At 34.2% G+C, this 24,438-nt stretch overlaps 1 protein-coding gene across 15 annotated transcripts in view; it reads left to right on the top strand.

Moving 5' to 3' along the window:
- LOC135215561 (protein abrupt-like) overlaps positions 1-24,438 on the top strand; it is a 156,774-nt gene that overhangs the window by 45,703 nt on the left and 86,633 nt on the right. For 11 of the 15 annotated variants that reach the window (XM_064250399.1, XM_064250398.1, XM_064250400.1 and 8 more), the window contains 2 exons: positions 2,784-2,999; positions 12,066-12,128. In XM_064250399.1, the coding sequence (XP_064106469.1) occupies positions 2,784-2,999; positions 12,066-12,128 (279 nt within the window). Of the gene's footprint in view, positions 1-2,783; positions 3,000-12,065; positions 12,129-19,321; positions 20,786-24,438 lie in introns of those variants that run through there. The other 4 variants (XM_064250402.1, XM_064250404.1, XM_064250405.1 and 1 more) reach the window with 3 other exon arrangements.

A 24,438-nucleotide genomic window follows, 5' to 3' on the forward strand; every position in this document is an offset into this window, starting at 1 on the left:
ATGATTTTAAGTTATCGTGCGTCGTGGTATTGTTGAGGAGAGAAGAGACAGTTAAATCTTTACTATAATATGTACATAAAAACAGTACCAATTCACATGAAAAATAAAATTTTATTTCTCAATAAATTTAACATATAGGCAGTCCCCGGGTTACGACGGGTTCGGCTTATGACATTCCGAGGTTAAGGCGCTTTTCAATTATATTCATCAGAAATTATTTCCAGGGTTATGATGCATGTTCCAGGGTTACGACGCCTACAATGCTGATCTGGCAGATGAAATATGACACCAAAAATGCAAAATAATCAATATTTGAAGGTTTCTTTTATGTAAAATGCAACAAGAATGCAGATTACTTAGTTTACAATGCACCCCAAGCATTAAAAGTAAGGTTTTCTTTGGGTTTTTGATGATGTTCCGGCTTATGACGATTTTCGGCTTATGATGCGTCTCAAGAACGGAACCCCCCTCTTAACCTTGGGACTGCATGTAATGATAAAATATCACAATAAATTTAACATAATGATAGAATATGAAAAAATCAAACAATACCAAAAAAAAAAAAAAAAAAAAAAATCTTAATTGAGCCAGTATTCGGTGCGCTGAGTGAGGTGGTCTAGTTGAACAGTATTAACAAAATAGTAAATGAAAGAATAAAGCTTATCACAATAAAATTTAGCACAAATGATGAACAAAATCATTCGTCATTGTGGTGGTACACAGCTAACTTGAGGTAGAGGAATGAAGCATTTATATTTTTGAGGAATAATGAATGAATGATTTTAAGTTATCGTATGTCGTGGTATTGTTGAGGAGAGAAGAGACACTAAAATCTTTGCTATAACATGTACGTAAAAGCAGTACCAGTTCACAATAAAAAATAAAATTTTATTTCACCATTAATTTTAACATAATGATAAAACATGGAAACAAATGCAATACGGTAAAAAAAAAAAAAAAGCCTGCTCGAGTCAGTTTGGTGCGCGCGCTGATTAAGGAAAAAGAGAGAGAGTGAGATGTTTTTCTGGGAGAGAAGAGAGAGAGACGAGAGAGGAGAGAGAGATAGAGAGATAGGATGGAGAGAGAGAGAGAGAGAGAGAGAGAGAGAGAGAGAGAGAGAGAGAGAAGAATGGCTCTGCTTCCAACTGACTAATCAGCTGGTCTGGGATGATTATTCGCCCATTTCTTTCACTTACACTCGATCTGCCCAAATCCCTTTTGTGTTTGTTATGGTAAAGACAGTAATGCTTTTTACTACTGTAAAAGTAACTCGGCTCTGTCATAAACAAACTGGCACCGCTTTCATTTTCTGCCCGCCTATGATTGTTTGTTGAAACGGCTTCCTTGTGAAAAATTATTTTAACTTTCCTTTTCCTGCATTCTTGACTTATTACTTATTTGTTTGCAAAATCCTCATGTTTGTTTTAAAAGTCTGCCGTTTACCAACAGTAAGTTGATGTATTGTGGTATAATTAATCTCTTTCATGCACTTAAGATCTAAGTGTAAACACGCTGATTTTCTCTCTCTCTCTCTCTCTCTCTCTCTCTCTCTCTCTCTCTCTCTCTCTCTCTCTCTCTCTCTCTCTCTCTCTCTCGGACACACTCACACTATCGATTCCTTTGACTATCTTTGTACCTGATATGTGAATAAAATTAATTTTATCAACCTTTGCATACTGCAACCAATTCGGTTTGCTCAAAGGGTTCCCATCTCTCCTCCCTCCATCCCCCAGCCGGGCCGGCGCCATTTTTACCAAGCAGTTCATAAATCATACACAGAATAAATAAAATTTTACGTCATATAACGTAGTTTCATTAGACTTTTTATTAAACTTTTTACACTAATAATAGAAAAAAATGTGAAAAGGGGGACTTTTTGGGTTGGCTGGAATGAATTATCCTGATTCCTTTTATCTCCTATGGGGATATTTGTTTCATATTTCGAACAAATTGTACTTAAAACAGCCTTCTGGAATGGATTAAGTTCGAAGTACGTGGTATTACTGTAGATGTTTTCCGTAAATTGCTCTGCAAGCCAATGAAATTTTGAGAAAGGTAATGTTTTAAAATTGGAAATGAGTGTTAGTGGCAGGATTTTGCACCTCTGTACATGGTCCTTTCTTTAGGACTATCACTGACTTCTCTCTTGTGATAAGCTTTTCTCAGGTTGGTTGTCTAGTTTTTTCTACATACCTCATGACATTATTATTTTAATGTTTTTTTCATTTGCAGATTTATTTGTTTCCCACTAAGATTTTGGATCCCAGCAAATATTAGTCCTCTTCTGAGTTTTATTCATTAAAATCACCTTTATTCCATGTTTTGATAAACAGTTTATATTTCTTTAATTTTGAAAGAAAGGAAGTTAATGGTTTTTTAATAAATTTCCTGCATGTTAAAGGGTAAAATTTTTGGTACTTGATGAAAATTTATATTTTCAAGATGCAGGCTGAATGAGGTGGATGCTTTGGAGAATTAATTTGAAGGATAAAATGTAGTATGCATTCTGTAGGGGTGGTTGTTCTTAAGCTTCAGTGTTATTACTCTTTAGTGGCTCTCCCTGGAATATCTTTGATGAATTATGTAGATTGATTTATGCTATTAAATACATGTTGGAGAAGTTGCAATATTTTAAATATTTTCAGATTTGAAAGTCTGGCTAACCAAAAGGTTTGCTTGATGATCGCCTTGTGCAAAGAAATGAGACAGGTTTGAGTATTTTCTTCCACAAAGAAATGAGACTGACTTGCTTGAAAGTTTCTGTGATGGTTATAATTTTGCAGAATGTGTGGTGGAAGCTACTGTGGAAATTGAATCTGGTGGTTCTCTTAGTGGAACTTTGCCTGGCGAGGACGACGTACGGCAGGACCGAAGAGAGTTAAAAAGTGAACCGGGTGATGTTATGGCGGAAGTATATAGTGAAACATCAGAACTAACTGATCCTACATCTCACTCAGGCGAGGGCCTAGATCCAAGGCAATCTGTACTTTATCCTCTAGGTATGTGGAATGTATGTGGCTTATTTTCATGTTAATGTTAAAAAGTGGTCTGTAAGTAGCACTGATTGCAGTTTGTTTCTGTTGAGGCCATGTAGAATGTGAATATTGGAGTCTTAAAGATTATGGCTTCGTGGGATTAGGGTTGTATGTTTTCAATTACTGATGTCTTAGGTTGGTACAGGTCAAGCTTGCTTCTTGTATTTAGTGGTAGTTTAAGTTTCTAATTTGTAGTTTTCTTGATGATAGACCAGAGAGCCTTGATTGGTATTTTTAGTCTTGAGCGTACCTGTGTGTGTGTGTGTGTGTTTATATGTTGAGTTACACATCTTAATTGTTTTGCCTTTTAGATATTTGGTTTTGAAGAGTTTATTGCTATTATTTTGTTGATTTTTATTGAATAACAAACTTTACCTAAAGGCTTTGTGGGTCTTTGAAGAAAGTCTTATTCTTGCCATGATTATTTTCATTTATTTTTCTCTACTTATTGGCTACAGTAATTAGTACAAGGAAAGGTTTCCCTTATTGTGGATGCTCCCAAATAGTCTTTTGTAACATAATGCAGGGAAGTGAGTAAACATCTTAGAAATGGTAGTTAAATGGTAAAAGAATAAAAAAAGTATATTAATCATAGTAAAAAGAAAAATGAACTATGGTTCAGTAGTCAAGAATATACTGAATGATTATTCCTCTTTGGAAATGCATTTGCTTTACAAAGAAGTTTTTCTAAAGAAAAATCACGGAAAGCTTTGGTAATTGGGTTAAAGCCTGAATTAGAGATACAGCACCAGAATCATCAACATGTTGATTTTCCCCAGAGCTGATGTGTACACGTATTGATAAGACCGTGCTCTGTTGTTGTTATATTGGTTGTTTGTTGTCTAATATTGAGCTGAAGCTTTTGTTTTTAGCATAATGTATCTATATGAAGTGTAAAGCAAAAAAAATCTCGAGAGTATCAGGTTCAGTAGGCCTGGCAACTTGCTGTGGGATCATTTCTTTGGCAATGTTGTTTTCCAGACCTCGGGAAATAAATGTCCAACTCTCTTACAGTTGTCCTTCAAAACTCAGGGGCCTTGGACTTTGGCTTTGAGTACGGTGATCACATGGGATATTTTTTTTTCAGCTTTGTAGCCACTCAAGTAAATTTTCTGATGACTCACATAGGTTAAAAATGTAAAGAAAACTCTAGTTTAGTAATACACAGAAAACTGAAGTACACATGCACATTAGTCTGTTTTACCTTTTAAGTACAGTACAGTGTGCATAGATTATAACAAATATAAAAAAATGTCACATAGAAACAGTAGACATTGGCCATAGTAAGGGAAAGGTTGGAAATATAGAGGTAACTAAAAGTTACATTGTAAGTACTGTATGTCAAATATTTTTAATTTACTAGCACGAATACTTACACAACTTTTATGAAAATTGTGAACATTTTCAATCATTACAGTTCTCAAAAGAACTGTGGATCTGCATGTTTTGTAGTGGGATGCCAGCAGCTCCATCTCAAGTTCCAGCCTGCCTTGCATATTTGCCACACCCAGTGTCACTAGACACCCATATCTGTGGTGCAGTCAGCTGTGAAATCTTGAATCCAGTTGTGATCCAAAAAGTAAGATTCTTAGTGTTGCTAAAATGGCTATGAATGAGGCAAAAGGAAGTCAAGGCCCTACAGGAAAAGATTAGATGGCTAGATTGTCTATATATTGCAGTCACATATTCTGAGATTGCCTGCTATATTTTAGTATTGGTGAATCAATTGAGTAGTATATACATAAGAAGGAAAAGTCAATTCATGCAGCTGTTGCAGAAGCTAGACCAGCAGTGCAAAAATGCGGCATTTTTGGTAAAGTTCTTTACTTTATTGGTTGGAATAAACCACTAATCTTTTGGGTACATGATTGCTTCCTAAAAGGAATCCTATTCGACTAATATATAATTCAAGAAAGGCCATTTCCTTGTATGAATCCATAAGCAAGTAGATCATTTTAGGAAGAGGTCTGGACTACAACATATTAAAATACATGAGAAGCAGCGTCTACCAACTAAGAGACGGCTAAGGAGTTTCTGTACATCATAAAGAAACCTATAGAGCAAAAAGGACACTTACCATAACAGCATTTTAGTGTCAATGAAACTGTTTATTTCAGGGAAAAAAATGGTACTTAAGACATTATTTAACCAAGAAGAGACTTGAGCACTAGGTAATGATGCTGGAAGAGAGAAATCAAAGATCCTGTTTTTTGCTAACGCTCTCAGATTTATGGTCAGGGGAGCCTCGATTTATAAGCTACTAATCTCTGAGCCTAGAAGATAGAAAGATAGATTACAATTGCCAGATTTTTGGATGCATGTCAAGAAAGAATGGACTGCCAAAACATCTTAAGAATGGTTTCATTGCTGTTTGGTCACAGAAGTTGGTAGGTACTGTGTCAGTAAAGGATTATCTTTTAAGGTTTTACTGATACTGGCCAATCATCCTAGCCAACTTTAAACATTTTCTGATGCCGTAGATATAAGCCAGGAAAGCAATAAAGCCTGGGACAGTATACTCATGCTGGGGAAAGCTTTAGCCAGATTACCTTGGAGCATATCAGAGAAATAAAAAAATTGTGACCTTGGCAAAGAATGTAGGTGTGGAACAGTTTTAAGATATGAAACTTGTGGAAATTCAAGATTTAATTGACACTGCTCAGTTGCGTTGACAGAAGCTGACTTGATGGATCTAACCCAAAGAGATATTTACCAGATGAAGAACAACATAACAAGCAATGCCCAGAAACAAGTTTACTTTAGATGATATTGCTAAGAGATTGTGTAGTTCACTGCTCTTACAGACTATTTTTATGATACTGACCTGTCAGTAAGTGCCTTGAAAGTAAAGGAAATGGAAGAAGCAGTAGTCACACAATAGTACTGTGTAGATATTTAAACAAATGTAAAGGCAAAAACATCAAGCAGAAAATCACTATGTATTTTTAGAAGGTCAAACCCAGAATCCTGGCTCCTCCTCCACTCCTCATAATGAAGTACGTACTATAGTAGATTCACTTGAACCATGCATTTGATGTCTAAGCCAGTCCCTTACGACACTCCTGTTGGTTGTTGATAAGCTAATCACAAGGCTGGAAACTCTTAGTCTCTCTCAAGAGTTCACATAGGCAGGATGTACGTTCCACTTCTCCTGAGGGACACTTGTGAAAGACTTATTCCCTCAGGAGAGGTGGAACGTGAACTCTCGAGAGAGACTGAGAGTTTCCACCCCTGTGATTGGCTTATCAACACCCAATCAGGAGCATCGTAAGGGACGAGCCTCGACATCAAATGCACGGTTGATGTGAATTTACTATAACAAAGATGGTAAAGATCAGACACTCCACCTTCACTTATGGAATAAATGTTAATAATTCTGTATAGTTTGTCAACATTGTCACCATTATCAGCATCATCACCACTGATCAATATAGCTGATTCATTGTGTTAAAGAAGAAAGTGGAAGTTGATTATGTATAAGGCAAGTGATATTTTTAAGATTACAGTAATTCTTCTCAATGGTATAGTTTTTTTTTAAACAATTTGTATGCACCATAAAGAATAAACTGTAGTACATGTAGGAATTCTATCTCACAATTTTTACTGTATTCATTAAATTGGTGTAATTGACTGGACTGTATTGCATATTTATTAGTAAATAATCAGCTGTTTATATTGAGTACAGTGGTCCCCTGTATTTGTAGGGGAGGCGTACCTGAACCCCCCCTCCCCAGAATGTTTAGAATCCGCAAATAGTTGGAACCCCTATAAAAATGCTGAAAATGGCCTATTTTGGGAGGTAAAACTAAAGAAAAACCCACTTAAAACTTTTTTTACCTGGTTTTTTTAATAGTTTCATCACAAAAAGTGCATTGTATGACAAAATTGTTAAAAGAATTTCTGGATATTTGTCATAGAAAAATACTGCTAATAGGCGAATTTCCGGCGAATAATGGGTAGATATGGTCCAGAGAGAAATCCGCAAATCCAGATAACGTGAACATGGGGTCACCCACTGTATCAAAGTTTTGGAGTCAAATTATTTGTGAATTTGTGCCCCTAACCCTCTTGAGAGTTTCAAGGGACAACTGTATGGGATGTGATTCATGCCATTCTGTTCTGTAACCTGAAATGTAAACATTTAACCCTTACTGGACGGGTAAATATATCGATATGCAGCTCCTCAGGCTGAATAAACTTTGAGGTCGGGCAATTAAAAAAAAAAATAAAACATCAACATTAATGGAAAGAGGAAGACATGCAAATGTATATGGTGAAAGAAAAAAAATTAGATAAAAATTTTCCCCTACCTTCTATGAGAAGTTGATAATGACTATGTATTTACAAACCCTTGTGGGGCCTCTTTTACAAGACAAATTTTACCAACTTATATGTTTTTTCTAATAATATAAATTCATTTTATTTTGTAAGATTATAATTACTGCTCACACAATATCAAAACAGATAAGTAATAACAGCAGTAACAAATTCTTAGCATATTTGTTGAAAAATATTTATAAAAATTTACCAAGAACGAAGACCCAGTAACTTTTTTTTAATTTTATATATATATTTTTTTAATATTTCTTTTTAATTTTCTTTGTAAAATTACATTTACAACCGGCATACTATTGTAAAAGACAACAAAAAACAACAGCAACCCCATGGTATAATTACGAGCAAATTTACAAAAAGACATCATGTGAGAGAGAGAAGCAGAACATTCTCCTCAAGTCACAAGCACTACTGAAGTCCTGAGACGCCAACACTCGTGATCTTAGTCAGTATAAAAGTTGCATTAGTGCATTTATGGGCAATAAAAGTATTAGCACCTCTTTCCTGCCCGATTCTTTCCAAACCTGTTATTACTACTCTTGATCCCCGAGGATCAATCCATCCATTAAGGGTTAAAGCAGTGACAATGATACAGTGCCAAGAAAAATGACACCCAGCTACTGCCATATGGTCACAACCCTTTGGTGGGATTGTTATAGAAGATTAAGATAAAGTAAAGTGCATCTGTAAATTGTGTAATTGCTCAAAGTATAGTAATCTTTTTCTCTCTTATTGATATTGCATGGATTTATTTTCATTTTGAATTCGGCTAATTCTGTATTTTTACTGTATTTTTTAGTTAAACGTCCTTCCCCTCCCCCTTATATGATTTCTAGAACTTATTTGTAATGCCTGGCATTAAGCAAATTTTTTTATAATGGGAGTTAATTTTGCTTGTTTTGGCATCTCCTTTCATATTAGATTTAGCAGTATCTTTGCTGTATAATTTTTCTCAGTAGAATTTGTTCTATAGTAAAATATTAATGCATCATAGTAACAGATTTACAAGTACTACAGTATGTATTAGAATGTTTTAATTTGGGAAATATAAATCTTATTTTCAACTTATTTTTCAATGATTTAGTTAGAATCTAGAAAAGGTTCATCTCTTAGCCATTGTGATATGTTTTGGATTACAGCAAAAATGGCCAGTAACTTGTACTTCAATCTTACACAGAATATAATATAAATTTTCATAATAAGATTTATTATTTAGATATTTATCTACTGTTAAATTTGGCTTGTATCTCCTCACCTATTGGTGCTGATGTATAAGTTAACTTTAACAGTAGGTAAGATTCATTCCAAATAAATCTCATATGTGGAGAAAGGACATTCACAGTACTATATATATTAATAAAGTTATGGACATTAAAACAAACTGATGAATAAATGCTATTGTATCGACCAATATAACTAGAAGCACTGTTATACAACCCTAAATAGCATTACATACAGCCTCTTCATAATTTATATGGTACTATTTCTACCATATTACATTTATTATTTAAATATTTATAAAGACCACTTAATCACATTTTGAGACTCATAAGGCATAACTAAGTGATTTGATTATAAGAATTAACTAAAAATAGGAACACTTTTAAATTGAAGATGTTAGACAATTAGGTGGAAAGAGACCAATGTAAAAGAAAGCAGTGTCTCTGGGGTTAAATGGACCTTGCAAATAATTTTCAGTGCTGTTAAAGGTATGCCATGCAAGGCACACTGTAAGCCCTACTCTAGAGGATTTTTACCTTAGGGGAAGAAAGTGTTCGCTAATTTTTAAGAGCCATAGGCACTAAGGGAATAGCACAAATTCCTGGTTGAAATGCTGTAGAACATGGCTAAATGTGATGTCTTATGTCATCAGTTGTCTGATGTGTAATCATGTACTGTTGAAGGAAAAAGGAAATTGCTGAGCAAAGTATTAATAATGGAAGATTTCAGTGATAACTTACCGTATATTTCCGTGTTTAAGACAACCTTTATATAAGACGAGGTAAAAAATCATGGCAAATTTTATTGAATTTATCTCATCTGTAGTACATGACAACTTCTAAATTACAAAATAGAAATGTATTTTGGAGAAAAGTGATTATTTGCAAAAATTAAACTGTACAACTATATTTATAATAATGATGACTTGAATAAAGGTTGTTTTGCTTGTTGTATCCAATTACAGTATTACTATTATCCTATTGTTACTGTATTACAGAATATATAAACACCATCATGTACTTCATTTGCATTTGATAGTGTTTACATTCTCAAAATCTTGGCTGATTTGAGTACACATATTCTCAATATCATTGCCATTATTTGTTAGAAGAGATATAATTCTGAGATACCTTTTATTGTAAATTAACGAAGTTTGGTTGAAAACATGCTGATATTACTTCATTGTATAAGCGTTAGGTGCGATCTCTCCAGTTCCAAATATCACTTCCACCTGGCAGTTATTTGTTTTATTCAGCCTCGGCTATAACTGGCAGCTTTAATTTACTAGTATTCTTTCTAGAGATCTTCACTTCATGAGGGATGAAAAAATTTTTTTTTTTATATTTACTTATGGAAGCCACCATCGAGAAACGGCCGAGTTTTAACCATTTTAGCGGAGCTCTTAATAAACGCGATGGTGTGCCATTTGCATTCTGGTTTTGCTTACTGCCTTAAAATAATCGGCTGATTGCAATTCACCAGTATCATCACTGTTTTTAGTTGCCGAATAGAACAAAGTCGATTCTAAATGTTTTTCATACAGTTGGTCGTCTAAAAGGGAAACCGTTGTTTTGTTTACGTTTCATAGCCATTCTCAAACAACCGTTAATAACAACAATACAATAATGAACAATAATTATCATACACAATTATCATTCATATGACTGAATTGTTCGAAACACTTACAAACAGCTTTGTGTGTTGCCTCACTTGATGTTCGCTGCATTTTGTCATAAAAGCATAAGGGAACATAAAGTAGTGTCATAAAATCATTTAAAAAAATGCCATGGACGGCACCAGAGATAATTTGTATGATTTTGACGACAAAGCTGAATTCGACTCGCCAGAACCAGACTGGAATCCTTAAGATGGTGGCACATATAATCAATCTTGTGATATGTATGAGAAAATTTTAATGGAAAATTAATATTATGTTATCCTAAATGTTATTATACTACCGTAATTACACCACCATTGAAATTTCTAAAAGTTTACTGAAAGATAAAGATTGCTGTGAACACAACCTAACTTGATGTTTACATTTTCGCAGCAAGGATTGCATAGATAAAAGTTTTTTCATTTATATCTAATTATTCCTTAAATAGGCTATTTGTTATGAAGATATGCCAATAATATATAAGGTAAAAATGTTGTTAGGCTATAACACCGAGGCCAAGGCTAGCCTACCGATACACATCTTAGAATTCTAGGTTTAATCTTTAGTATTGCAGTATAAGACGACCCCCAGTTTTTAGGGGTGAATTTTAAGATTTAAAGGTCGTCTTATACGTGGAAATATATGGTACTACGTAATTCCAATTGTTAAAATTCCAGTGATGTCATCCACAGAAATGTTTTGGTAAACTTTTGAGTAATTTGACTTTTTATCTTTGTTTTTTCATTTTAGAACATGACAGTACAGTTTAAGCACTACCTTTATTTTTCCATTTTGAAACATGATACAATTTAAGCACTATCTTTGTCTTTCATTTTTCATTTTGGAACAGTTACAGTTTAAGCACTACCTTTGTTTTTCCATTTTGGAACATGATACAATGTAAGCACGTAATCAGATTCAAAACAATACCACAACCAACTTTATAGTGTAAATTATAAATTTACAGCAAGTAATAAAAGAACATTGATATACGTATATTCATAGGCGATCTGTGAGTGATTTGCCACAAATGAATTTTGTGAGATCCTCCTAATATATAATAGTTAACAAAAGCTCACCAAAGGGTGCTGATTTTTACAGTAGTATTTCCGTAGTGGAATCATAAATTGTCTGAATAATGTTACATTAATACCATAATCTCTAATGATATAGTGAAGTCTTGCAAATATTGCATTACAAGTTGGTTGAGATAGATGATTTGTTGTCATAGGGGTCTTATTAAATAATATTATAATAAATTGCTGTGAAAATTAGGTTATTAAAGTCAAAGTAAAATCAGATATTGTAAAATAGTGAGAATCTCCCAGGGCTGTATAATGTTAATTCTGACCAGCAAATTGTAGGGGATGGATTACGGTATGATTGGTCAGTCATTGAAGTATCATTTTTTAAAATTTTAGTTTAACCAGTGCACTCATACATTATGAATTTGGTGAAATATTTTTTATTAGCACTTTATAATTTAGTTGTGATTCTGAGAACAATAATAATTCTATAGTAATTTGTTTGACAACAAACAAATCGGTGATATATGCAGTAGTGTAATAACTATATGTACTGTTTATTGTCATCCGTTAATTTTTTCCATCTCTCTTGAGTTTTGTATAAATGGATTTTGGGGTCTGTAATACTTATGCAGACTTTTTGTTTTTCATTCTACTTCATGCTAACATGAAAGGGTGGTAATTTCCTACACCATTCAATACACTTTATTCATATATTGAGGTTCTTTATGCAGTATGATTTAATAATATGATAATAGGTAAACCTACTCTGATCACTTATGTTTTTACCAGCCTTGCCAGGGCCGTCAGGAGCAGCAGGAAATCCAGACTCTGTAGGGCCTCATGAATCAGGGGGTGAGTACTATACATAATTTAACAAGCCTGCCCTCCACCATGTCTGTCAGTCTTATCAACAAATTATCCCTAAGTCATTTCTGTTTCACTGGTTGATTTTATATCTCATTAAGATAACAGGGAAATCTTTCTCTCATCTTGTTTGCTCCTCTTCAAATCTATGCCAGCTCAAATTTCTGTTCTTTTTTATTTAAGTTTTGTATATTTTCAGTCATCTTCATTTATTTTTAATTGCATTAAGAGTAATCTAGACAGCTATGTCATTACTTAATAATATGTTATTCAGCTTTTACATACATCTAGAAACATTCTCTCTCTCTCTCTCTCTCTCTCTCTCTCTCTCTCTCTCTCTCTCTCTCTCTCTCTCTCTCTCTCTCTCTCTCTCATTCATATATTAGGCCTAGGCCAGTGCATTAACTTCTTCAACTTTTGAAATTTCAGTTACATAAGAGGTTTTCTTGCAGAATTAGAAAGTATTTATCTTTGCTCTCGATTCTTGTTAGTGATGTGAATTAAGTATTCTATATAATCTTTAGGTTTACTGTACAAGGTTTTGTATTTTTCATAGTTTGATATAACAGTGCTAGCATGATTCATAAGAAACACCTCCCTTTAATGGGCCCCAAAAAAGAGGTTTAGCTAAATAACAAGCTGTATGATATAAAATTATGAATTTATCAACTAGTTTTCAAGTATACTACAATATATTATGTATATGGTTAAAACATGCTAGGAATTACGCTAGAATTATATTCACCTTTGAGTGGTACATGGTGTACAGTGAAGAAAATATTGCTGCAGTTCTTTATATATTTGGATTTAGTAGAAACTTAAAACATTTTGACCATCCACAGTTTGTAAAAAGCAGTTAGTCCAATGAGAACAAAATTCTTTTGTCACAAGTCTGTTGTTGAATAACAGACATATACAATTTAGATCCCCTAGGAGTCTGTTAAAGTGAGGTATGACTTTTTTCATTTTATTAGTGTATTTTCACTAAAGTAATCTGAATCTTATTTTAATATCACACATGCTAATTTGGTTAATTTTTGCAAATTTTACCAATAATTGTAGTAAATTTATAAAAGATAGAAAGCAAGAATTTTTGAATTGCATTAAGTTTATTCTTTGAAAACCTCATTGCCTCATACATACTATTTGCAGTATGGCTTTGCTTTACTCTCATTAGATAGGTTTTTTTTATCTTATGCTCTCCTTTGTTTCAATGAATAATGTTTTGTCTCTAGTGTGTAGGTGCTTTCCAGCCTAGTATCTTCCTATTTAACAGGTTCCATATTTGGCATAATCTTTCTGTTAATTAATCTGATCTTATAGGTTTAAAATACAAGTGACACTAAACTCATGGTTATTATGCTACAAGTTAGTTTTCATTTTTCTGTACAAGTATTTTCTTCTGACTTAATTTTCTACTTCTATTCTTGTTCCATGACTGTATTATTTGATTTTGTCTTTTTTAATATTTTGTTTTGAAGTTGTCTGTGATTCCATTTCATGTTCCTTATGATAACGTAACTTGTATAGAGTTGTATTTTGCTTAACTCTCTCTACCTGCTTTATCTATAGCCTGTCTCTCTTGATGATAAGGATCTTGGTCTTCATTTACATTTCTTTTTTGTGATTAAAATGTGTGTTCTTGTAATTTTATGACCCTTTCATTGCTATTTTACTGTATATCCTTCTTACAATGACCTTGATTTAGTTTAATGTGATATAAAGTAGTATTCAGTATATTGAAAAGAAAATAATTTTTTTTTTTTAAATTATGATGATGATGTCAAAAGTGAGTTTAGGAGAGTTTACCCATATGGCTGCCACTACCACCACCATCTATTATCTTATTGTCTTGATTTAGAGATATTTAGCAGTGTGTTCTGCATCAAAGTCTGCTAACCATAAAGACTCTTACTCCATTAGTTTAAAGTTCAAGTGAAATGCTTCAGATTAGCATTTGAATGTAGATATTTCCAGAAAGTAAAACATTTTTTTAACAGTTGTTGGAGATTTTTTGTTTGTTTGTCAAATGGAATGGTCTTTATGGTATATTTATTTTATTTATTTTTTTATTTTGTCTTTTGCTAAATTGTGTACATCAGTAATGGAGCGTTATGAACACGTTTGAGCTGTTCCTGTATGGGTCAATTTTTCATTTTGATTGAGGGGGATATCTACCTGAGCCTGGAGCTACATGTACACATGCATTAGCTTCTAATTCCTGGTAACAATGTAGGTGAGGAAATATGATGTGCATAGTTTGTATTTTGCCTGCTGTTAGGGTGGTGATAAATGAGGATGTTTTGCATATGCTAAGGTGTGGGAAATACCTGAATGTGTGCTTTTACCCTTACTCCATAAAGTATAACTGCTGATCTGTCGTGTACAAGGGTGCATAGTTTTAATACTTCTTGCTATGGATTTGGCTTGTTAGTTCTTTTTCAATCTTTAGCTTTTGCATTGACTTTTGTATGTGCATCAGGATTACTTATGATGTAATTGTGCTTGCATGCACAAGGGATCTGTTCAGTAGCTTACAAGCAGAAATTAACCTTATCAGTGATGAGAAAATAACAGGAAAAGCACCAATTTTTTTTATCTATCTGGTTTTAAACCTTATGAGTTACAGATATAAAGTACTATTTGTCCAGAGAGATAACTTCCATCATATCCAGGATTCTTCTATAGGCATCTTTTAGGTATACAAGTGCAAGTTTCATGTATTCTGCAGTTGTTTTATTAGTTGTTCACTAACTTTCATACAACACTTCATATGTTGAGCCTTCTGCTCCCTTTATACTCATAGATAAAGATTAATTTTTAAAGTGATACATTTGCCTAGTAGATGTCATCATTGTCTATAGTGGTCTTTTTATTTTTCTAGTGTTAATTTTAATTTTTTATTTTTGTCCATGACAAATTCATTTTGAAATTCACTCACAGCCAGCCTTTAATTATGCTTTTATTTTATTTTGTATTAGAATGGTGATGGGACTGATTTTCTGTAATGTCATTTCCCATGTAAATTGTGCCCTTTTCATTAACCTTTTAAGTTTTTCCCTATTTTAATGCAATATTATTTTGCCTTCCCTTTTTTTTCTCTTGCAAGTGTTACAATATTTTAATGAAATACTATACCCAGAAGAGTTCATATTCTGTTAACAACATAAATTTTCATTATAAATTAATATTTAGTAATTACAAAAAGCACTGGAAACTCCCCTCACTTACTCTATAAATACATTGGATATAGTTACTATTGTGTTAACATGAATGGTATTGCTTTTCCAGTTTCTTGAATTGCCAATTCATTATTTAGATGTTGCTGGATAATGATTGTGGAGTCTTACCAATGAGCTATGCTCTGATACCCTTATGTTATCCGTGAACAATATACTTTTTTCTTTATTCCAAGTATAATAGTTATCCTTCAGTTCGTATTCTCTTGTTGACCATTTCCCTAATGCTGTTTCATGTTTATTTTCTTTCATTCTTGTTCAATTTTTATTCATAGCATGTTGCATTTTAACCAGGACATACCATCATGTAAATCATTTCTAGTTTTCCCTTCTAGAATTGGGCACATCACTGTTACTATTTTGAAAAATAATGTAAATTGTAAGGGCATTGGCTATTTTTGTTTCCCATAATTCCCTGTGTGACATCTTTTTATGAACCTTGCACTTGTATTTGAATACACGCAGTATAACTACAGTATGTATAACTCTTAGAGCTGTTCTCAACACACAAATCAGTTAAAACACTACAAAAACAATTTTGCATCTTTATACTATGTAAACTATGAATGATGGCAGTTTGTGACTGCAGTTATTTGACTAATGAATTTAGAACAGGATATGTATCTCACATCTCTTCAGAATAGCTTTGAAAGTATTTTAACGTAAAACATCAAAATGAGGTGAGTCCCTTTATTACATGCTGCTCTGCCAGAACATTGTTTTCTGTCTTGCACATTGAACTAGTCCGTTTGATAGCTAGGTCACCTCTGCTTGTTGGTTCCTAATTAATTTTGAGGTAACATTACTTCATATATGATGAGTAGAGTACCTTTATTGATGCACTAGTTTTGCTTTCAATAATAGGATATCATTGTAGGTGGCAATACCATCAACAGTTACATAGTAATTTGCTCATTTTCTTTTTGATCAGTGTGGAAAAAGTTTTCATTTTCTGTATTTTGTAAATTGAGAAACAAGGTGTGCTTTTGAGAACCTGAAACTGCAGTTTAGCTAATAGACTAAATTTATTATTTGTCAGTTGATCAGTTATTGTGATCATCAGCATCTGAAAGTTGAATATATGTTGTAGGTCTTCTTTCTTCCACATTGCTCTCCCGATAAGGATCTTTTAAAACTTATCAGTTCTAAGATTTTGTGATTCTCTCTCTCTCTCTCTCTCTCTCTCTCTCTCTCTCTCTCTCTCTCTCTCTCTCTTCTCTCTCTTACTCTTCTCTCTTCTCTCTCTCTCTCTTCTCTCTGGGCGTTTTCTATATATGGTGGTATTTGTCTTTTAGGACCTTTTAGGAATTAACCTATATGTAGTGTGAAACTGGTCATCATCACAGATACTTTTTAGAGGTTATGATATATTTAGCCATTGAGGAAATGGTCAGAATGATTTAGTCGGCCATAAGCATTGAAATTGCTTTTTTGCTGGATAGTCTAGGGTAAATGAATATCTTTTTTTACATATTATTAGAAATTTGTTGTAGTTACTATTGTGTTCCTCTGGTTAGATTTTGAGTTATGTTATGTGGGGATTATTTAGTTACTATTGTTTTTTTTTTTTTTCTTCATTGGTGATAGTTCTTGCTATGGTAATTGTGGAAATAAAGGTTGCTTATTTCATATTTCTCTTATTATAATTTTCTCTGATTCTCTGGTGATAGTTAATTGTTTTGGTTTCTTAATTAAAAAGTAGTTGTGCTTATGCAGTTTAATTAGACTATTGAGTTAAAATTAGTAACTCTTGGAGTTGCCTAAGGCGTATGTTTTTGATGTGTAAAACTCAAGTTTTTAGTTTAACAAAAGTAATGATGTATAGAGTAATTGGATAATCCAAAACAGAAAAATATTCAGACAACTTAATTTTTTTCTTAAAATTTACATGGGCTGTTAGTTGAAGAATAATAAGGTTATCTAGTAGTGATAATATATAATGTAGAATTTGCTGTTTCATGTTCAGTTATGGGTATTTTACTTTTCAACATTTAAGTGAAGACTAGTTATTTTTTTAGAACTAGAACTTGATTTAGAAGGCAAGTTTCATAATGAAAGATGGTTTTGTTTTATTAGAAGTTTTAATCATGGTGCTTTTATTACAAAAAAGGTTACTATCTCATCATTTCCATCAACACTTCTTCTTTAGGCCTGTATTCTTGCGTTGCAAAGGTGACAGCTTTTCATTTTGCATAAAGTTTTCCTTATTTCATAACTGCTAACAGTTTTCCATCTTTAGTAGCCTAGATTTACTATGCTTTTAATGGCTGATCCATTAACATAACATTGAGAAATAGAGCAAGATGGAGATTGTAGCATTCTTATCTTATAAATGATAGCTTGCTAGAAAAAGTGTTTGCTGTTAAGACAGGCATTTCACCTTTAATATGATTACATATACTATTTGATTATTTTTAGTGAATTAATGCTTCCCAAAAATTGTACAGTATAGTTTATTGAAAAGGACATAATCTATCAGGTATGGGTAACAATTCATATATTGATTTTGGTTAGTACTCAAAGTGCTGCTAGGTTGTAGGGTAGATTGTGATTATGGTATGTAAAAATAAAAAGAGAATCTTCTAGTAGGTGACAGTGGAGTTCAGTAGGATGCTTACAGGTCTATATTGTACAGTTAATGAATGTCAGGTCAGTCAGCTTTCATATCTTGCATGATTCAGCATTCAGAAAGATTTTTATCTTCTGGCTTTTTTCATTGTGAGATGTTAGAAATGAAGTTTAGAATAAAAATTATTAGTGAATTAAATCATATAGGTTATCTGTTGGTAAAATTTGTTTTCTGGAGGTTGTATACATTATTGCTCTTTATATATAATTATGATTATATAGTAATTTATTTTTTAACTAGAGAATTTTGGTTGATGACAAATATAATAGGCTAGATAGTGCATTGTGTGTGTGTGTGTGTGTGGTGTTAAGTGGTGTGGAGTTTGTTTTATATTTTAGGAGTTATTATCTGTGTACATTTATCTTTAAGTGGCAGTGAAAAAGCTGTAGATATTCATGGTAGGTAAGCAGCTGCTTGTGTCTTATGTTGTGTAGGGAGGCACCCTGGGGTATACTACTCTTGATAGTCTAATTGACCCATCATCATGCTAGATTGTGTTACTTCTAAAAGTTTGTAGTTGATTAGCTTTTTTAAACTGATACTGCTGTGGAGGGCAGTGCCTGTTTGTTCTGCATGATGTTATATTTGTCATTTATTAAGAAGAAAACATCAGTTACTTTTTTCATTAATGAATATAATGCTTTGAAACTGATGGTTTCCAACTAGTATCCCTTTTGTTTGTTTGAATCTTGTAGACAATGGATTGCAGGTCTAAAAGGTGTGATTTATGGTATAAAGGGATGAAGCTGATGATGATGATGATGTTGATGTTGATGATGAAGATGATGATGATATGTGGATGACCTGTGGTCCAGAGTCTAGTGCATGCTCCTCTCTGTACTGTAGTCCAGGGCCTTAAGTATAGTTGGTGAGAGTAGGGTATAGGGACCAAGTTGGACATTTAGGGAACTTTGGCCACGTGGCCAAGTGACTGCCCTCTTAACTTTGGCCATCAGCGTTAAGAAGATATATTGGCTTAGCTTGGACCATGGCTTGTGCACTGGCCAGTGTGCTGTGGCCTGTGCGGCCTTTCGCTGCTGCTTGTTTGGGTGGTCGGGTGTTTGACAAGGCTGTGTGTGGCTGAGGATGGCTTGGGATGGCCCAGGCTTAGTAATCATCCTGCATCAAGTGTACAACTTTGACTCAGGAGCCATTGTAAAATTTGGAAATCTGGCTGGGAAACGTGATCATAATGCTCATGTCGTACTGATTGATAAAGGTATAGAAGGGCGGTGTTGGTAATGATGCCAGAATGGCCACTGATTGATACTTAACGTGCATCCTCCTCTCCTTCTCCTTCTCCTCCTACGCAGCAGCGCCCGGGGGTGCTGTCTGTGAGGCTCTGAACCTGTCGCTGCGATCACCTCTGCCCCAGGCCAACGGAACACTTCATCCGCCAGTGCTTCATCACCACCACCATCTCCAACAACAACAACCACCACAGCAGCAACACCTTCATCACCACCACCACCAACCACACCACCACCACCACCACCACCACCAACAGCTTCACCATAATAGCCACCAGCAACCACAACAACAACCACAACAACAGCCACAACCACAACCATCTCCCACACCTATATCAACGACACCTGTTAACCATGTTGCTGCCACAGATACTAAGGAGACATTTGAGGTGAAGTTCCATCCTGCAGTGGCAGTGGCAGCTGCAGCTTCTGGTCTGGTGTATCCTGAGGTTGCCCTTGATTTAGCTTCTGATAAAATGGCTGGATTAATGACTGCTGGAGAAGCAGGGGAGGATGGCAGCAGGCTAGATGCCTCACCAGAGTACAAGACAAAATTGTACCCATGTCCAGAGTGCCACAAAGTGTTCCGTCACCCCATGTCTCTCCACCATCACCGCCATGTGCACAAGGGTACTTATACTTGTCACTCTTGTGGCAAAGTGTTCTCCCGACGATGGGATCTCCACCGTCATCTGCACCGCTCCAAGATGGGCTGCCGACGCCCTAACCACGTAACTACAGCTGCTGTAGTGGCTTCTTCAGTTCCTGGAACTGTTACTACTACTGCCACTGCTGCTGCTGCTGCCGGCGTTGTAGCTGCGCACCGAGCCGAGTTCACTCTCGATCTGAACAACCCCCCTTCCAACTGACTGTGATATGAATAGGCGATACTAGAACATAGAGACATTACATATGTAGAATTGTATTTGTTGTGTTGTTGCGACAGTGCCACTTGGCCTGGCACTAACTCTGTGATCACCAGCCAAAGATGGAGGAGTGCAGGCGCCCCTGTCAGAAATATTATGCCGACACCACTGCGCCATGTCCGAGATTACCCCACCCCCATATTACATTTATTCTACTATAACCCCTCCCCTCTCAAGGACACACACACTCCGTTTTGGTCTGTTTGAGTTAATATAAGAGCAATGGAAAAATTCCCTCTTGCATCATTGCTTGGTTTTAGTCAGTTGATTTAGTCATTAGACTGCCTGTATGTGATAATAATGTACCGTACCCAGTGATGCTTCATTAATTCTTCACGTTTTGGTTCTCTGTGATATTTTGCTTTATTTGAGTTGCCATCATTATTACCTTTCTGGCAACAGTTCCCTTAGGCTTGTTATTATTATCTCTTGACTCCCAACTTCTTTCCTGCCACTCAACTATATATATATAAATATATTATATATATATAAAGTATATTTAGAGTGTTGGTATTGTTGTTCCTATAAACCTTACATTATCAGCTACCAACCGTGAATGGTATGTCGAAACTTAGGGCAATAATAAATGTTATCATGATGACTGCTAAGGATTATTTATTATTCCCTTTCTGTGTCTAGTTTCATGTATTTAAAAGCAGTTCTTTAGATGTACTGTACAGGATGAACTCGTTTACTTACATTTAACATGGGGATTTTTATTCGTGAACATATAGGTTAATAGGAAAGAAAAGTAATGGAATTTTTTTTTGAAACATTTTCTAAACTAAAACATAATTTCTTTGGAAATTGTTAGTACACATGAGCAACATATCTATGGAAATTACTGAAGATTTGTTTTTTCTAATTTTTGCAAAATTTTTGTCTTCAGTAGAATTTGCTTGCCATAGTTGTACTGTATATGATTTGACAACTCCTAAATATCTTTTTACCTGAGGATCTCGGGTAATAAGCAGTCATGGTTTGCATATTTAGATAGAGTTTTTGTGCTTGTGTACTTACATACTTGGGTTAAGTTTGAATTAATTTATTAAACCCAAATGAACAGCCTAGTATTTAGTAAGATGATATTGCAGCTGAATTTGAAATGGCAAGCTTGTCTACCAATTTATATATAAATCAGTAAGTGACTTGAATACATATTGTAAAATCGATGCAGTTGTTCATTCTAACACACATGTAGAGTTTAGTTCCGTACAGCATTGTTGAAGGAGTGTATAGTATTGTGGTCAGTTTATAGTGAAGAGGTAGATTATATAGTGTAAATGTTACTGGTTTAAAGAGGCAGTTATAGTTAGTATTTTTAGGGCCATTTTGATGAAGTTACAACAAGTTCCTGTTTATGCCTGATGCCTTTAACACAAAATGAAATGTACGTATTAGACTTTATATAATAATGCAGTATGACTCTATCAGTAGCTATCAGATTTATACTAGTTAACAGTCATCACCTAGTGAGCTGGAATTTGAATATTGGAGTAATTTAAACACTATTTAGAAATAAAATAAAATAATTTAGGCAGTAACATGAATAGTAAGTTAGAGATTGAAAGATTTAATACATTCATACTATAAGGAATTATTTACACATCATATTGGAAAGGAAAAGAAGAGATTGAGTTAACAGTAGTATATTTGAAGATGGGTTTTATCTGTATGAAATTTTTCTTTGCTGAATCTGATGATTACAGTTAGAGGTTTTATTACTATTCAAGGGAATTCTGCCTTAAATTCTTGAATTTCTGCAATAATGACTACGTAGTTAATATATGGTATGGTCTCTGCAAAAACTAAAAATATTTTAGATTTTCAGTCTAAACTAATTAAAGGGAAGGTCTATTGTAAGCAAGCATATGTAGAAATAAAAATGTTAATTACTGATTATATGGGAAAAGAATTATCTCAGACTTTCTCCTAGGTGCTTAGAAAACATTCAGTAAAAGTTAAGTATACAGTTTTATCCCATTATATAGTATGTACTATATGGTTAATTTGTTTCTATCCTTGAAACAGGATGATGCTACTGAGAAATGAATATAAAACCTAATCTCCTTAATAATTTAACCTTAAGGAAGGTTAGTAGGTCATACCGGATTATCTCGTGGCACTTTTATTGAATTTGGTTAGTTTTGATAACTGACAAAGTATATAACTAAATGGAAAAAAGGCTATAATTGCAAATAGAATTACTTTCAAAATTTCCATTTTCAGAATTTTCATGTTACAATGTATTCCTGTAAATGAAAATATAACATAAAGAAATAGAAAATCATAATCCAATCATATCTGTATATATACCTGTACTCAAGAGTTAAAGATACTCCCTATACATTAGAACATAATGTGCAGTATATGTACAGTATGCATATGATAAAACATTGCTACTGTACGAAATTGCCGATTTCATTGCGCTAGACAAGCGCCATAAAACCGGATCGCCGTTAACAGAGTCCTCCGATAACCAGGGACTGCCTCTACTTATGCTATATCGGTTGTAGCTAATGTTATTTTGGTTTGGAGTGTTTGGAGCTAATATTATTTTGATTTGGGGCTCACTGCTGTACCTTTTTGTATAAAACCACAGTGTGATGTGATGATAATTGAAAGTTAATCGAAAACATTTGTGATATCTTGGAATTTTAGCATAACTATAGGACCAGCAAAAGGATGCCCAGAAATTTTGCACAGCTGAGCCAGTGCTATTTTAAATCAATTATTGAAGATGAAGTTTACCAGTGCTAAATCTGTGTAATGGAATGGTTATGTAGATAAAGAAGCCAAAACTGCAACTGATGTGACCAGATCAAACTCATTTCCATAAATAGATGTAGCAGTCATCAATACAAAAAGGACTACAGTCAACCCCCCGCATTTGCACTCACGTATTCACTAATTCCTCTACAGGTCTTATTCTAGGGAAATTCGCCTATTCGCAGTATTTTTCTATGAGAAATATCCACAAATTACTGTATTTTCTTGTCATTTTCATCATATAATGCACTTTTTATGGTAAAACTATTTAAAAACTAGGTGTATAATTTTTAGTGGGGTTTTCTTGAGTTTTAACTAACAAAATAGGCTGTTTTAAGATTTTTATAGGGGTCTCGACTATTTGCGGGTTCTAGCTACAGGTCACCAGTTATCAACGGGGTGCTGATAAGCTAAAACCGCCATTAACCAAAACTGCAATTTATGGCGCCAAGTTTCGGTTAATGGTGACTCTGTTAGGTATGCTATGGCACCATAACTCTATTACGTATCGGCCTGTTATGGCACCATAAATGGCCGATTTTATGGCGCTTAAAATCGGATCACCATTAACTGAGTCTGCCAATCACCGGGGACTGCCTGTATTTGCAGGGGGTCTTGTACCCATCCCGTGCGAATATGGGGGAAACACTGTACAACTTGTTGTCACAGGAATTGAGCAGACCCCTCTTAACATGGTTGATGACAAGCCATCCTTCTCCAATCCTAATATTTGAAAAGTTTTAATTCCAAAAGAATTTTGCTTTTGTGGCTTTTAATGTCAACCAACAATTGATAGGATGCAAGTTTTGTATGAGAAAATTCTCTGAATTCCCAACCTATTCAGAGTTCTCTTATTGAATTAAGGAGTGATTTATGGATTTTTTTTTAATAGCCCTTACTTCAGGTCAGTCTTGAGAGCTGAAAAATTTGCTTGTTGGTCTGGTTGAATATCTAAAGTAATGATCTTAAAGTCATGGTACAACCATCTAACAACTAATTTTATCGGAATGTGTCAGCTGAGAATATTTACAGCTAAAGGTAGTGGCTCGGATACTTTTCGTATTGCAGTACGTACTACTAGAAAGTTTGCTTCATGGAAAATTGTAGTACATGGTCTTGAGTACTTTCCAAAAGATAAGTGCCCAAGAAGCACAAGTCAGCGAGCTCTTAAAGTATACAGAGATTGTAATGTCAGGATAGATTTGAAAAGCGTTATTTTTTCTATCAATGTGTATGTATGAATTGAATAAGGCAAAAATGTCATTGTGAGCCAACTTCCACAGAATGAAATGCTCATAAAAAAAAGCAAATCATAAGGACTATTTGGAATCGAGTACCAGGAATTACTGGAAGTACAGTATGGTATATGAAGTTAAATATTTAATTTGATGGAGAAGTTTACCCTTCACCAAAGTCTTCAGTTTCTGTCAATATTTGGTACTATTTGTTTATTGGATGTGTATATAGTATGCCTTTATAGTCTTC

This window comes from Macrobrachium nipponense, chromosome 5, assembly GCF_015104395.2.
Source record: "Macrobrachium nipponense isolate FS-2020 chromosome 5, ASM1510439v2, whole genome shotgun sequence".
Lineage (NCBI taxonomy): Eukaryota > Metazoa > Arthropoda > Malacostraca > Decapoda > Palaemonidae > Macrobrachium > Macrobrachium nipponense.